The 15604-nt window shown below is 44.2% G+C and overlaps 2 protein-coding genes across 2 annotated transcripts; both read right to left on the bottom strand.

Moving 5' to 3' along the window:
* Nucleotides 1–4840: 4840 nt before the first annotated feature.
* H6S33_009831 (uncharacterized protein) lies at nucleotides 4841–6530 on the bottom strand (the record flags this gene model as incomplete). Its single annotated transcript, XM_044841273.1, has 5 exons — nucleotides 4841–5071; nucleotides 5134–5308; nucleotides 5701–6002; nucleotides 6066–6290; nucleotides 6369–6530. The coding sequence occupies 5 exons, from the start codon at nucleotides 6528–6530 to the stop codon at nucleotides 4841–4843; spliced, it is 1095 nt and encodes a 364-aa protein (XP_044687482.1).
* Nucleotides 6531–10091: 3561 nt separating this feature from the next.
* Nucleotides 10092–13357, bottom strand: H6S33_009830 (uncharacterized protein; the record flags this gene model as incomplete). The annotated part of the gene is made up of 7 exons (XM_044841268.1): nucleotides 10092–10184; nucleotides 10238–10499; nucleotides 10858–11037; nucleotides 11193–11521; nucleotides 11571–12859; nucleotides 12950–13137; nucleotides 13284–13357. 7 exons carry the CDS (start codon nucleotides 13355–13357, stop codon nucleotides 10092–10094), a joined length of 2415 nt encoding a protein of 804 aa, XP_044687481.1.
* Nucleotides 13358–15604: the final 2247 nt, after the last annotated feature.

The raw sequence follows: 15604 nt of genomic DNA, 5'->3' as shown, positions 1-15604 counted from the left end.
AGCTGAGTTACGAATATTAACGGGTAGGTGTATGAGAAAAAGCAATTCCTTCCCGTGGGTGCATAGCATGGTGTGCTATCCTTGATCACTCTACATACAACACCTGGGACAAGGACTTACTGGCTTTCATGAGCTATGCCAAGAATACTGATTTGGCCTTGATGGTAGTCGCCCGGGAGAAATGGTGTCTCTCGGAGAACATTCTAGCTCGTTAGCAATAGTCTTTGTGAATTTCTTTTATTTGGCGCTGTAGAGTAATGGCAACGAGCATGAATCGTCCACGTGGGAGCTTGATCGGCTGTAATTGAGATTAGAACCTGGTCTGCTCTACAGTTCATCTGGATTGAGCGAGATACCTACAACTCAAAGGAGCATAGACTAGCTTTCCTTTTGTCAATTACATATTCCCCCCTTGTTTGGACGATCGCGCCGATAGATTCACAGTTGAATACTTGGAGACACCAGCATGCCCCTGAAGAGGGTATAAAGGATAAAAGTGATACACAGAGCGAGAGGATGAAAGTGGTAGAGTAAGAGGAATATTCTTTGTACCCTCTATAACTACAACGTATGCGTACACTTGTTCCTACTCAGTCACGCTCTTGGCAGTTGTCGAATCACCCTAATGGCAATTCCTGCCACGTTTGTAGCTAGGCAATCGTGTGCAGAGGAGATTTGATGAACGATGAGGTTGGTAGTCCATCTACCATCATTGTTTGTGAATAACTGGTGTTAGGTTTCACTCACACTTGGCACGATTGTGTCCGGCGTTCTGAAAACTCTAATATCAAGACACAAAAACCGGCTACAACAACCGGCTACTTACAACAGCCAGCTACCTACAACAACCACCATCATTCCAAAGTATCAACAGAGTCTCACATCATAATCCGAATATCTCAACTTTCCAAAGCACGATCCACAGTTAATCTGGGCTCAGAACTCCACTCGAACGCCCAGATAGGGCGGTATAAATGTGGATTCAAGGCGAGGCAAGGCAACTTAGTTCCCCGCCGTTCAAGTCCTGAAATCCTGACAGTAAGCAGAATAACTTAGCCAGATGTTTAACTGAAATCAATTGGCACAGACGCTCAATTCGACACACCAATCAATACATTAGCCGCCACATCCCTCATGAAATTGTGCCTGGGATGGGGTTAAAATAGAGTTTATGCAAGCTGTTGAGTAACTCGTTGATCGGAACAAGGGTGTGCTGTCAAAGTAGCATATCTCCGCTTACAACCAATTTACACACCGCACGACCTTATATCGCTACCTTTCTTGAACGCTTACGAGCACACAACAGCGAACAACTTTGAATAGGATCCACAGAGGTGATGGGTGTCGGGCTGTGTCGGGTCGGATCGCTCAGGATGTCATACATATATTATCATCCTTACCGCGCCGCTGGAGAAGTCAGTGTAACCTGAGTACTGGCTACATGGATACAAAGCTCCCAACAGGGTAGATACAGCCAATAATGGCCTATGATAGCTTTGTGTAGTTTCCCGCCTTATACCTCAGGGTTCTACTCAATTGCATACATATATCTGTGCATTCGAGTGGCACGGGCTGTCATGATAGGGCCTGCATAGCGGCGATTTGCGCTTATTTGTTGCAATTACAAGCACAATGCAATAGCCATTACTGTATAAGGACACCCCCGGTGTGACCGTGAGACGACGTGCGTTATTTTCACCGAGATTGATAATTGAATACTAACTTCAGTAATTAGCTTCTGCCATGGCACGTATCGAACTCTCGTCAGATGTTGCATAGAAATAATATTTGTTCCGGGCCGTTTTTATTTGCAGGGGTGGTGTTTGCTGGCCCTAGAGCGTCATCTTCCATATTCGTCCTACTTATCGCATTGGTTTATAGTTTAGGTCTTTCAGGCTAGGGTGTGTTTCAAATCACAATCTTCATTAGGAGGAACGGAATTGTGGAGTAATAATTGTCTTGAAATCTACTAATATTATGATATTGATAGATATATCTGTCACGCCTATATAAAACTCCCACGTGCATCAAAGGTGACCATTTATTCTACCAGCCGATCAGGTCAAATTTGACCGTTTAATCATTTCTCTAACTAAACCCTCAACTGGAGAAGATCTAGAAACCGAGAGCCATTTTGGTACGACAGGATGGGTCTTGTATCGCATAATTGCTTTCAATAGATCTATAGGCCTACTAGGCTTATCCCATCGATACTTTATATATACCAGCTATGACGTTAACCTTCTGCGCTGGGTAGCCAACTCTCAATAGCGAGGGTCGGAATTTGTATGCGTTATAACAACCGTACACTTTTAATAAACTTCACTCATTCAAAAGACACGGAAGAGTTCTTGGTTAAGGTACATCTTTTGCTAGTTTAATGTCTATACTGGGGTTGGGCCAAGGCAAACGGTTTTTGTAAAGCAAACTCAAGTGTTTACCGCTTGGCCGTTCAAATTCTGATGTTTTACTGTAGTTTTGGCTAAGGTTCTGTTCGAAGCTAGGTTGATACTAGTTGGGTGTGTATACCTGAACTAGTTTTCAGTAATGGTGGTTAACTGGACGAATTGAAAGACATAGACTAGGTATCAACAGGCTACACTAGCAGTTTTCACCTCACGATTGTGAATTTCTGCCACTCCTAAGGCCTTGTTTAGCATCTCTCTTCACCATACCAACACCCCTGCCCCAAGAGGTCACTAAATAAACTATAATTACTCGTTTAATCTATACAAGATTTAGCTAGAATCTCGTGATCAACACAGATTATTGATAGCAAAGGATTTCTTAAGAACAAACGGGCCCAAGCGAAACATAAAAAAACCTCTTATTCCCAAGCAAGAAGGTTTGAGAAGTAGCACAAACTTTATTCTAAATCGCGATGCAGACTTAAATAAAGTCTTCCGTGCCTACATGTATATAGTTTAGGTTAGTAAACACGTGCCCGCATATTCTATTAGTGTCAATAAAAACACCGCTCAAACATCAAAAAGATTGCATAGATACTATATAATACGGAATTCTCATCGATTTAATTTTTAGGTGCCGAAATATCTTAGAAATTATAATACACCATGTCTAGGACGATAATTGTCATCATAGGTAATCACTCGGAGATAAATTGCATCCAGAAATTTTTTTTTTTTGTTTAATTCATTAATCCAGAATTTGGTCTCATTGATCTTCATTCAAGACTTCAACGGAGGCTAGAAATTACATTTATATTCTTCATAATCCTGGTATTACAAGTATCATTCCTAGGATCCTAGGCCTATGACTCGCCCCGGTCTGGACTTGTGTCAACATCACACATCGGTTTTATATATATATATATATACGTGCATAGCCTCAAGTTTTGTTTGAGTGTTGATGATGCATATCACGAATTTTAGATTGGAGAAGTTGATTCTACGTTTGGTCAGTGAAAAGAAGAGAAATAGAGAGACTGGCGAGAGGGTAGAACCAAATTCTTGCTCTGACGATCATTGATATTGCAGATCTGGAGCTGTCTTGGCAGTCGAGTGATATATTATGATTTCGAATATGTTTACATACTGAAGCTTTTGGTCGTTGAATATGTTAATTATAGGTTTCGGGAAATGTCAAAATAATAGAACCTGTCCAACACAAGCTTCGATAGATTCGTTATTCAAATAGCGGATGAATGATAGCCGTCTTAGTGCTGCCAAGCCCTGCGTCCCCCAACATCTCTAGCGCGCGTTCCTGACTGATATGTACTGCCATAATGGACAAACTCAGAAATACATGTAGCCTAGCGATTATTTTCAAAACTAGGCCGTTAATAATGTCTTCGCACACTATCTTGCACGCCTGTCCGCATTGATAGCCGGTGCACCGGTGCACCGGCCGCGGTGTACCGTTCGGCGTTGGGCCGCCTGACCGTGGCGGTCTCCTGGTTGCACTATTATCGCTGTCTATCAAATTGCAAAGAGCGTCCCGAAGAATTCAAGCGTGATATGATCCTGTAGGCTCAGCAACGAGGAAGCCTTCATACTAGCACCTTATTCTGTGTTCAGTTTGTAATAATTGAATCATTAGTGCGTGTTCATCGCCTGCGCAATGTGATGCGAGAAGGCGTTCATGTCGATAGTTCAGGGAATATAGACGTACCTGGGATATTCATTCATGATTAACAGGCGTCATATACTTTCTAACATTAGTCTATATCGATATACCAAATATTTCCTAGTGCGATATAACCACATCGATCATAGTCCACGTCCTAGAAATACTGATATTGCCTTTTCAGAAAAGTTAGATTGGGATTTTCTACTCAAGTGCTGGACCCGGATATATATGTAATCATATATATATAATCAACAGTAAATACATAGCTCTGAACTCGTATTTGAGAGCCTCCCCGGCGGTCTGACAGATATCTCCGTCGGCTGTGAGGATGGGCAGGTGAAACTTTTGTCTTACAGATAGTGGTCTTACACCTGTGTCTCAACTCGCTTTGGTGGGTGGGTACGTGTGCCAATTTGAGTGGCAATAAGCCCTTGTAGGAAGAGCCTCATGCTCAAGTAACGACCCACAACTATACTTCAAGCTAAAAGTCGATTTTGGCCAATGAGAATTCAAGATACAAGTTGACACACCTACCCACTAAAATGAGTCAATTGAGCCATAACTGGCCCCTAGCTTTCTATTATCCCCTAATTAAACTATCCTTTTTGTGGGCCAAAAGTGTGGATTTGCTATCAAATTTCTTCAATTATTGAATCTGAATTAATATTCTCTATTTTAAATGAAAATAAAATAAAATGAAAATATGAAAGTTATATGATTAGAGATCACAAGTCCTCACACTAAATATATTTTACCCCTTTATATTTGCTTGAAAGAAGCTCAGACAGTCATCATTATATAATAGAACAAGACCCTTGGCCTCCTTGTCCAATTCTTTTGTCTTTTCACGACTTTCGCTCCCATTGCCCTTGGAGCAAAATGTTTTTCTGTGATTGTAGTTGCAGTTTTCTTGCCGCATGAAGTCACCTCGCGTGGTTTTCTTGACCATTGCATAGTTTTTGAAGATCTCTCTTGATTCCATCTGCTGGAACTGTTAGCTCCCGGGATACATGCATGATTCGAGTGTTTGATATCATAACTTACCTGAATGTCATTGGGAATATGTGCGATTGGTAAGGCAATTCGTCCTCTAGATCTTGTGATCCAGAATACAAAGCCTCTGCACACGATCCTAAGCCATCGTTCAAGCGCTGAAAAAGCCACACGGGCTATATGTATATTTCCCACATCCGGAGGGTCGTCCTCGTTGTGTTGAGAACTACCAGTCAGCCAGGCCGTACTCTGGAATCCTTCCTCTTGGGCATTGTATTCGTATGGATATGTAAATTTGTTGGGTAGCCAGCGCCGGGCTCAGCCGTCCAATTGCCAAATCTGATGGATATTCGTTAATCTCTAGGGTTTCTCACACCGGAATAACTATAGGCAGGATTGGATATGTAGACGCGAGACTACCTTTAAATTTTGGTTTGTTGGCCATAGGCTCGGGAGCGTTTGGTAAGGATCTTTCTGAAAGTGGACTGATCTGGTCAGATTCATCGATATCAATTTTTAGCCATGACGCTTCTAATGCTTGCTTCGCGGTCAATCTTTTCTCCGGCAAGGGTTCATCAAGCTTTTATAAAATCTCTTGCAGCCGAGCTCGCGCCCCACTTTTGCAGTTTTTCTGTCGGAAACTGTGCGTTATTCCCCCGAGCGTAATTGATCAGTTTTCGATTGTCTGGAAACGGGACTTCATTCGTAAACATAAAGTGCAGTAAAGACCCAAGTGACCAGATATCTGCAGAGCTTGTGTACCCAGAGGTCTCGGCATCAGAAAAGCCTAGGACCTCAGGGGCCATGTAACCCCATGTTCCCACTACCGTTCGTAGCTGGGTGCTATCCGAGGCTTGCTTCGTAACGCCAAAATCGGCGACTTTTACTTTAATTGGTGATATCGAGGCCACCAAGATATTCTATTCAAATATTAATTACTTCTACATGAGTAGAAAAGTATCCTGCCGAGAGAAATGTGTTACCTGGGGTTTCAAGTCACGATGACAAAAGTTTTTACTGTGCATAATTTTTAAGGCAGTGAGTAGCTGCCTTGTAATCGATTTTATTTCGTTCTCAGAGATGCTGCCTTGACGGTTCTTAACGACGCCCATTAGGTCGCCATGCTCGATGTATTCCATCGCTAAGTAGATGTTATTTTGGTCCTCATAGCATCCGGATTCGAACAGCTCTACAAAGGAGTCGGGGTACTATATGGCGTATGCATTAGCATAAAGTTGTGCATCAGTAGATACAATGTCGAAATCAATGATCCATTACAGCCTTACCCCTTTCAGTTCTGTCAAGGCATGTCGCTCTCGTTGGTTGAGGGTAGTATTTGCTCTGGAAATTTGTTTCACAGCCCGAACCGCCCCTTGCTCTCCCTTCTCCAGCCATACTACTCCATATGAACCTTCGCCGAGGACTTTTACTTTGACCCATTTCTCCATTTTCGAAGTTCTAGGAGTCTCTATAGTAGTTGTGTGTCCGGGGTTATTCCCAGGATCATAATTAGGGCAGGTATTGTAAAGGTTGGCGTTAGGCTTGTGTAGATGGGGATGTCGGTTTAATGGGTCTCGATCTGACATGTGAATTCTACTAGACAACGCTAATGTCAATGGTATGATCGTAAAGGATTTGATTCTTACAATTACATGTAGTGAGATGCTCACTTATATATTGTCAAATTCTTAGAAGAATTTATACTGAGACAGCTCAGTCAGCGTTGCGCGTTGTGGCATGAGGCAGCGCCCTAGCTCGTGCGCAATATATACGAACCCTTGTACATCATATGTATGTGAAATAGTACTGAATCAAACTACATGACTACATGGTATACTTATGTGAGAACAATTTATAATTAATGCCCAACTCGCTGATCGAGAATGAAACTATGGTACCGTTATATACGGCGAACACGTCGTCATAGTTAATTAAAAGGGACTTGTACGTTGTTGTTCTTAATTAACTCACTGATTGCGTTCAGGTTAATTAAAAGACTGCATGCTTGCATGCACTAGGAAACAAGAAGAAAGGGATTGAAATTCGAAAACCGATACCTGACTAATATAGCTACAGAGGGTTATCTTTATGTGGGTCCCAGTATGAAATCATTCACCGTACTATGTACGCATAGAATCCTCATAATTCAGCTTTTTGGACACTTAATTCTGGGTATACAGTAGGGGCCGTTAATTAATAGCACTATAGTGGGAAAGAAATTTGTAGTATCGACAAGATCTTAAGAGATTTCGTGGTTACCAGAGTAAAAAGCACTAGCTCTGCGGCCCGGATATATATTTTATTTTCTCAACATGCATTGTAAAGAAAAGAATGCGCATGCGCATATTACATACGTTTAGTTGTGAAAAAAAATGGCTGGAGTACGCCGTTTGATGCGGGGGTTTTGGAGGCTTACCGCTTTCTACATGCACCCATACACACAGAAGATACATGTTGTGATAACAGGGCGATCGCGACGCCCGAATAGCTACTGCGTATAGGAAATATAGACAATATATTACAAAATTTCAACAACATACAGTGACTAGAACATCGACAGGCTAACTCTCAGAATTAATATCTTGAACAGTGATCTGACGGACGTCACTATTCGTTCACGGCAAAGACAATCATAAATTCTGACCCTAAAACGGTGGTTTAGTCATACGTGCGCAAACAACAACGTGCGCATTGTTAGTTGTGCGATTAATTAGACGCTAACTGGGCGACTCGTAATCATGGTTCTAAAACGGAGATAACCCGAGATCTACATATCATTGCACGTGGTATACAGTCCTGAGATGTATGTAAATATCTATATCCATATAAACTAATTCACTCATGCTCAAAATTGGAAGATTAATGTTTCAAGGCCCAGGCACATGCAAGACATATCTAGGTTTCCCGATAATTTCGAGAGTGGGTTCCATTGATTTTGTATTTTAGAAGAGCCAGATGTTGTTTCTTTTTTCGAAGATATACCACAAGGCTAACTCTCATCCACCCCCTCCCCCGCCCAATGGCAGATCTCAAGACAACTAATGAATGAATGTATTTATTTCACATCGGTTTTGCAACTTTTCGTTCTTCTATCGCCCCTGTCGATTGTGAGACCATTTCGTGCCAGCTTAACGGGTTGAGTGGATCGCCAGATTCTAATAAAGTTAGATACGTGGAACAAAAAGCAGAAAATTAACTCCAATGTTGATGGCATTGGGCTCGAGGGGAATCGAGGCCTAGCTAGGTTTCATACCTGAATGTGCGACGATAACACCAAGATCATTGCTTGCAGTTGAGAGAAAGTATTTTGACTGGTCACCAAGTGATATCTACAGATAAATTAGACGAGTTACTCAGGAAGAATTATATAGGGGACAGGATATCACTCACAATCCGAGCGCGAACAATGTCACCAGGCCTAAAGCTGGAAAGAATCTTGGCTTTATCTTTCAAGTAAGCTCGTACATCTCCCTTCTGGATTCCCGATTATATTAGCTTTTGATGCTTACCTAGCTCATAGCTTACAGACGTTTGTAACAAACCTGATAATACCTTTAAACTCATCAGTGCAGACTACGTCGCCCACAACAAAAATAGCCAATGTAGCTTCAATGTGGTTATCCTCGTCACCCTTCCCAAAATTATAGCTCCCAATTGTGGTAGAATCCCGTTTTTATTTGTGGAATCGGTACAAGGGAGAACAGACAAGATTTGTTCACGCCCTGAAGATGAGCTAGGGGATAGCTGCGGGATTCCAACGATAGATGCACATATTTCGCGATCAAAGATGTGCACGCCAGTGCCGGGAACATAACGACTTGATGAGGCCAATGGCTGACCTGGAGTAGCAGTTGGGGGAAGCCCCGAAATTGCCATTTAGAAGTTGCGTTTGATGATGGAGATGATATCGAAGAGAGGGTTCTTTGCACGTGGATTTAAGGTTTGTGCGACTTGGACCCTGAATGGACCCTGAATGGACCCTGAATGGACCCTGAACAGAGGCACATGCATATAGGTTCGGCTGCCAAGCCAAGGCTTATTTACAATGGAACCAGGTTTGGACATGGCTCGAATCACAACGGAAAGCTAGGTCGAACAAAGATTATTTATTCGCTCGAAGACAAAAAAACTTGCGATCATCAAATCGCGCTGCCCCAACTCCTACCCACAAACCATCCGTGACGGTAGAGTGGAGGAAACGGGTGTGGTATCTTCTACCGAAGGGGGATATCAAGCACACAACGGAACTAATAAGCAAAGAAAACAAACAATGCAGTATAGCAAGACATCTCCAGGGAGGGGTGTATGGGGAGGTAATCGGGGGTATTAACATAGTAAACAGGAAGTGAAGACAGAATAAAACACGCTAACTAGTAGGTAGATCTAGAGTTGTAAAAAGAATAATAAAAGAATAAACCCGAATCCACGGCAAAATGAAAAACAGCACCCCTGATATGGGCGCATCGCAGAGTGAATAAAGGAAAGGGGGAGGTAATTGCCCCAACCCTTCTAACCGCGAGCCCAATGCCCAACGGCTCCTGCCTTATAACGAATCTTTAGATGATAATAAAAAAGCCGGCACGATGGTGACAATGAGTATAACGAGAAGAACATGGCTGAAAGAGTGATAACGAAAGGGATACTAGATATTTTTTTAGAAGGGGAAGCATTAAGTATCGTCTATAATATTCAGTTTCTTTTGCAGCCACAAGTATTGGCAATACAAGGTTGAAATTTATCGAGAAAAGACCGCAAAACTAAAACAGTGTATGTAAACGAATAACTTTGGATGCTACTCGGGCGTTCATTAAATGGTCGGATATCGTTGCAACCAAATCCCTACTAAGAATTCCGACCATTTAATAAACGCATGAGTAGAGAATGAGATGAAATGAAGAGTGGGCAAGCCATCTATGCAATGCAACCACGAATCACTCCCAATACTTCTTTCTGCTCATTGGCGTTCTGACAAGCACATTGCAGAGTCCCGCCTTCAAAGAGATGAAGCCTCACACTGTGGGGAGTTCTTGCTCATCCATATCTGGTAAATCAACCGATCGAACCTCCGTAGATATGTGATATCTTTTAGTTTGTGGCGCATTCTGTTTCATACGTCAGAGGAATCTCAAATTAAAGGGAATAAAAGGAATTATACCTCATCTTCTGATAAAGACAAGAACAGCCAACCACTTGAATCTATCTTCAAACACCGCCGCCTCCATAACATGGTATCCGGAAGTTGAGCATTTATCCAACCAGCCAAGAGGTATGATTTTTTCGCAGGCTCGGCGGGGGCTACAGGAGCGGGGGCTTGCACATCTTCCTTAGATTTCTTGCCTGTTAAAGCCGCACTCATTTTCTGCAAAAATCCAGGACTCTTTGGTGACTTGGGGGTTGTCGGAGATTTCGACTTGGATCTAGATTTTTCCTTAGACGGCCCTGATCCCCCAGAGCTGGAAGAAGATCCACGCCTTTCCTTTTCTTTCTTACTCTTCTTCGAGCTGTTCGTGTATGTTGATGGCGGTCTTGGGAGGTAGGTGTGGGTTTAGGGCTGGAGCTGGGTGTGGGAATCTTCTCGGGGAGATTTTCTAAGTCTCTTGAACTTGATGATCTAGATAAAATACCCCGACCCCTCTCGATGCTTTGGCCTCTGGAAGATGTTGTTGGAGGGGGCGCTACATCCACACTCCTGCTACGCAGAACTGGATCTTGTGGTGTTATATCCACGCTGGATCTCCGGCTGAAGCTATTGGGGCTTTTAAGCTTTTAGCTGACTCGGGAGCCGGAATTGGAGCTGGAGGTGATTGGAATGATGGATGAGGAGTTCCTTGCTCGTCTCTGGTGATTTGAGTTGTGACTTGCAATTCGGGCCTGTTATTGCGTTCAATTATTCCATCCTGGGAGCAGGACTTGATTTTGGCGGGCTTGATTTCGGAAGTGAAGGCGTTGATATAACTGATCGTAACGAGGACGTGAAACTCCCAGAGGAGTTCCAAGAGTTGAGACAGAAGTGTTGGGAGTGGATGGACGCGATACCGATGATGTTGGCCGCAGAGGAGCAGGGGGAGACATCCTACGCAACGCGACTGGGACATGTACACTAGACGGACGGTTCGGGTGATACTGTGGAATCGGCGGTGTCGGGGAGCTGCCTCGGCTCACAGGGGGTGATTTCCCTGCTGCTGCGGCAGCTTTCTGAACTGACAACATCTCGAGCTGTCGAATCCGCTGTGCCACACCCCCACACCCCCCCGCCTACAGCTTTTCTTGGTCCAGCTGCGGGAGCTGTCGGTTTCAAGAAAGGTGCAGAAACAGAACGGGCTGCCTCAGGAACAGGGGGCTCGTTTATGGGCTCGCTTTCAATTGGACGATCAGTTCTCTTGAGCACCTTTGGTGCCAAGGATCTGGTGACGGGGGTTTGGTCGGGTGTGAGCGAGAACTGCTTTTAATCATGCTAGGGATAGGTTGCTGATAGCTGTCATAGTTACGGGTCTAGAATCCGTCATGATGGAAATTTCGGTGTGATCGGATTCAGTGTCAACATCGGAATCGGGCTCGCCTCGAACCTTTGTACTTTCGGGTGATTGTAGTTCTACTGGTGATTCCGGTAGTTTATCATCCTGCTCCCTCAAGTCCTCTGTTGCATCTCCCGTTTCTGTCTGCTCGTTTACCCTATCCAGTGTTACCCCTTCATTCACCGCGTCTCCACGGGAACTTTCCTCGAGCACATCTACCCCCTCTTGTCCTCCGATAGCTTCGTTTGAATCTGGCTCGACTATCTTCTGGGATACAATCCCACTTTCCCCTTCCTCTCGGTCTTCATCCTCGTCAGTTTCTGCAATGGTGCTAATTTCGTCTGACTCCTTCATACCTTGGATCTCTAGGGCGGCTTCCTCATCCCGTCTCGATTGCTCTTTCAGTTCAGGTTGCATTGTTTTTCTCCTCAGCTGCAAAGCTCTCATCAACCTCTGCTTTTCAGGAGTAAGGGCAGGCTCTTGTGAGGGAACCGGCGAGAGTGATTTTGGTGAAGGAGGTGGTGAGTCCTCAATCTCAATTGAGAGAAATGAGATTGTATCTTGCTCTGATCGTAGAGATTCGTTGGACAAGGACCTATTCCTTGATTCTTTGGATTTTCTTGGAGGAATTTGAACAGATTTAGGAACCGAGACCACGGGTCGAATTTCCTGGTCGGGGCTAGGGAAGGCTTTCGGACGCTCACCAGAGGTATGAGGCCGTTTTACGGGCTCGACGTGGGGACGAGGTCCAAGTCGAACCTTTTCTCTAGGGGTGTATATGTACGGTCCGTATAAATCGGTTGAAGAAGGTCTGGGTGAGGTACCTGTTGACTTTCTTCTGGGTTCAAGTGAGTCTCTCGAAAAGGAGGCGCCTAGGGGGGACCCCAAGAGGTCCCTGTCCCCATCGAGAAAGACGGGTGAGCCAGGTCCGCCATCTGTTATTGACGAATCATGTGCGGTAATCACCACCGCCAAGCCTTGACTAGTCTTCCCTTTTCCATCGATCTCACCGAATGTCACCGGCGAACCAGCGCTCATTACAGCTGTAGGCGGCTCCTCCTCATCTGCAGATTCGGCAATATCCGTTAAACGACGCGCTCGAAGAGAACTATTCGAAGAAGATATCGAAGCAGTTGCAGTATGCGTCGAGCATGCTGACGTCAATGCATTGTCGCGTAGCTCTTTAGGAGTCGATATTGAGAATGTAGTGTCGTTTGGAATGAACCTTTCAGCAACGGATTGAAAATGTACCTGTGATCGAGCTGTGAAGATTAAGGAATGTTATTATTCCGTAAACGGAGAATGAGGTTTTTTTTTGATTTTTTTTTTTTTTAATCTTTGTAGCGACTCACCTTTCAAAACCCGCGAAGTTCCCTCCGGGATATACTTGATCAAGATATTTCGTCGCCTGAATCGAATAAATCCATACAGCGGCGAATCATCTGGCTCCTTCTCTGCTGCTTCTCGCATCTCCTCCGCTCCATTGATTCCCTGACACAGAAGCTCAACATCGTCTCGGGAGGTGTATTTAATCCAAAACCTACAAAGTGAGCACAATACCTGTCAGCAAAAGAGCTGTAGACGGGTTCCACCGAAGAGCATTTTCCCCCTCCATAGAGTGATTGACCATTATCAAGCCAGGGTTGAGAAAGGTATATATTGAAGAAGAAAAAACAGTTGACGTACCAGCTTCCAGGCTCTGCGCATGCTTTTGCAAATGCCTCTGTCAATTCAGGCGTATCCAATCCGTTGAGCGACATGATGCCGCTCTCTCTGGTATAGTAAAGCTACTGGATGGGCGATGGAACGAGCGGAATAGATGTATATAACTGTTTCCGTAGGTTGGTCGTAATAAGTCTATGCTTATGCTCCTGTTGCCTGGGATCACCTCAGGGGTAGAATTTGGTTGGTTTTGGCGTGCCCAAGTAGTAGCCACTACAACCACGGAGGGGGTGGGGATTTCGTTTCGATAATATGTCAACAGGGAAGCCACCGCGGGCACACGATGTCGCGGAGGGGGAAGTGAGTGTATGTAAGAGCGAGCGAAGACAGGTGCCGAAGGAGATCTGACAAGGAGAATTTTCACAACAGTCTCTTCCGCCTAGCTGGCCGACGATGACCCTGTCACTTTTTTTTCCTCTCTCAATTGGCCGAGAGAAGATTAGCCAGTACCTAAAGGGGGACTTTCGGTACTGTGCAGAGACACGCGGGAACAGACAAAGCTTTGTGAGAGCTCCAGACTTACTCACAGTGAATTTCGGGGAGTAACAGACAGTCAAAAGAGGGACAAAAAAGAAAAAAGGGATGAGGGATGATGGACGATGATGCTGATGAACCCCAGCGACACACTATCTACAACATTCAGACTACTGTTTGGATACCTATTCCGAACGGCTGGGAACAGTCAGGGATGCCAAACAGGAACAAAATGCGAAGGAGATGCCTGAACCTGATCGGGTGGGGGGTGGTAGAAGACCTTTTGGCGAGGTGCAGCAGACGCAGGGCGGCAAGCCTGCACCGCACAAAACCCACCGCTACCTGCAGCACCACCCGAGCAGCGAACTATCTACCGTACCTGACTTGCACTTTGATCATTTGCACCTCTAATATCTGACGACGGCTGTCTAATAAAACATTAGCATTCACGATTTTAGATCGAAAGTAGCAGATACCATCTTATCAATAGGATTGCCTTTATCATCAGTTAAATTTGGGCCCATCACGGTCCACCAGCTTTGGCGAATCCCACTCAGACGTTCCATTAGCTCTTGAGCCTCTCTGTTAATAAAATCGCCTCTCGTGGCCCCCCGTTTCTTGGCAGGTGCCCTAACTTCTAAGTAAAGCCTCCGGTGCACCACCGCACAGTCCTCGCTTCTCTCGGGGGGTCTTGTGAATTGTTCTAATACCAATAAATCACATTTCTTACAGAGCCATTTTCCACACATCACCATTCACATATCAAACGGTGCTGCAGTCTACATGTGTAGCGCTGTTTCTCCACCACAAAATAAAACAAGACATACATAATAATGTACTGTCACTGCCATCCTATGGTCCATAGTCAGCTTCTAGAAAAAAAAATATTAACGTCTAATCACTGTCTCACAAGCAATTTGAAATCGGGTTGTCGGTGTCGGGGATAGGTTGGAGTGCGTTGACGTGATATTATTACATGGGAATATCAAGCGCACCAACCGGACATCACCCGAGCGTTGTAGCGACCAAACAATGTCAAACATTGTAAATCATTGAAGCTTAAGTGAACAGTTAACAATAGGATAGGAGACGTTCCTGAAGATCGCCATGGGGAATGTCGCTCAAGTGCCGCTTTAAATTTCTTTCTGAAATTTTTTGCATGTCAGGTAAGAGAAATCACGTTTCTTTACTCAACCAAGAATACAATCACCGGACTAATCACTAAGTGAATGCAGTAATTTATCATGAAGATGGCGGAGAACCTACTTATACCCTTCCGTTTTGATATAACGCCCCCGTTGCCTAAGCTATAACTAATGCACGGCGACGATGAATCCCATGAAAAAAGCTATTTTTTCTCTTCTGCTCTGACCTGTCACAAGAACTCCAAAGATGATGTTAAAGTAGTCTGGAGATGGGCAATCGAATATTCTAGATCTGGGTGTTGCCCGATAACTAGATTCCAAGGAGCTAAAATTGCACCGTAAAAATTTCGGAGATGAAAACTTCAGTAGTTGTACTACATAGCAGTTACTAGAAAATTCAAAACAGTAAGTTTCAGCCGCCGGTGGTAGTCCCATCATAGGACGCGGTTATCGATGACGGGCTGCCGCCGTACGACCGTATCGTGGGAAAAAACAAGTCGACTTCTCTCAATTGCAAATTTTCCTGGACCTGCATATAGTACCTGATATATATTGCATGAAGAGTTTGTTTCTTTTCATTTGCAATACATGCCTTGCAATAATGCACGTGTTGCCCCCTGCATAGAAGCGCTAAAGTTGAGTAGTATCGATTGATATGGACTTCCG

The sequence above is a fragment of the Morchella sextelata genome (genome assembly GCF_020137385.1).
Source record: "Morchella sextelata strain SCLS chromosome Unknown scls_33, whole genome shotgun sequence".
NCBI classification, from domain to species: domain Eukaryota; kingdom Fungi; phylum Ascomycota; class Pezizomycetes; order Pezizales; family Morchellaceae; genus Morchella; species Morchella sextelata.
This window is presented reverse-complemented; position numbering and strand designations above follow the sequence as displayed.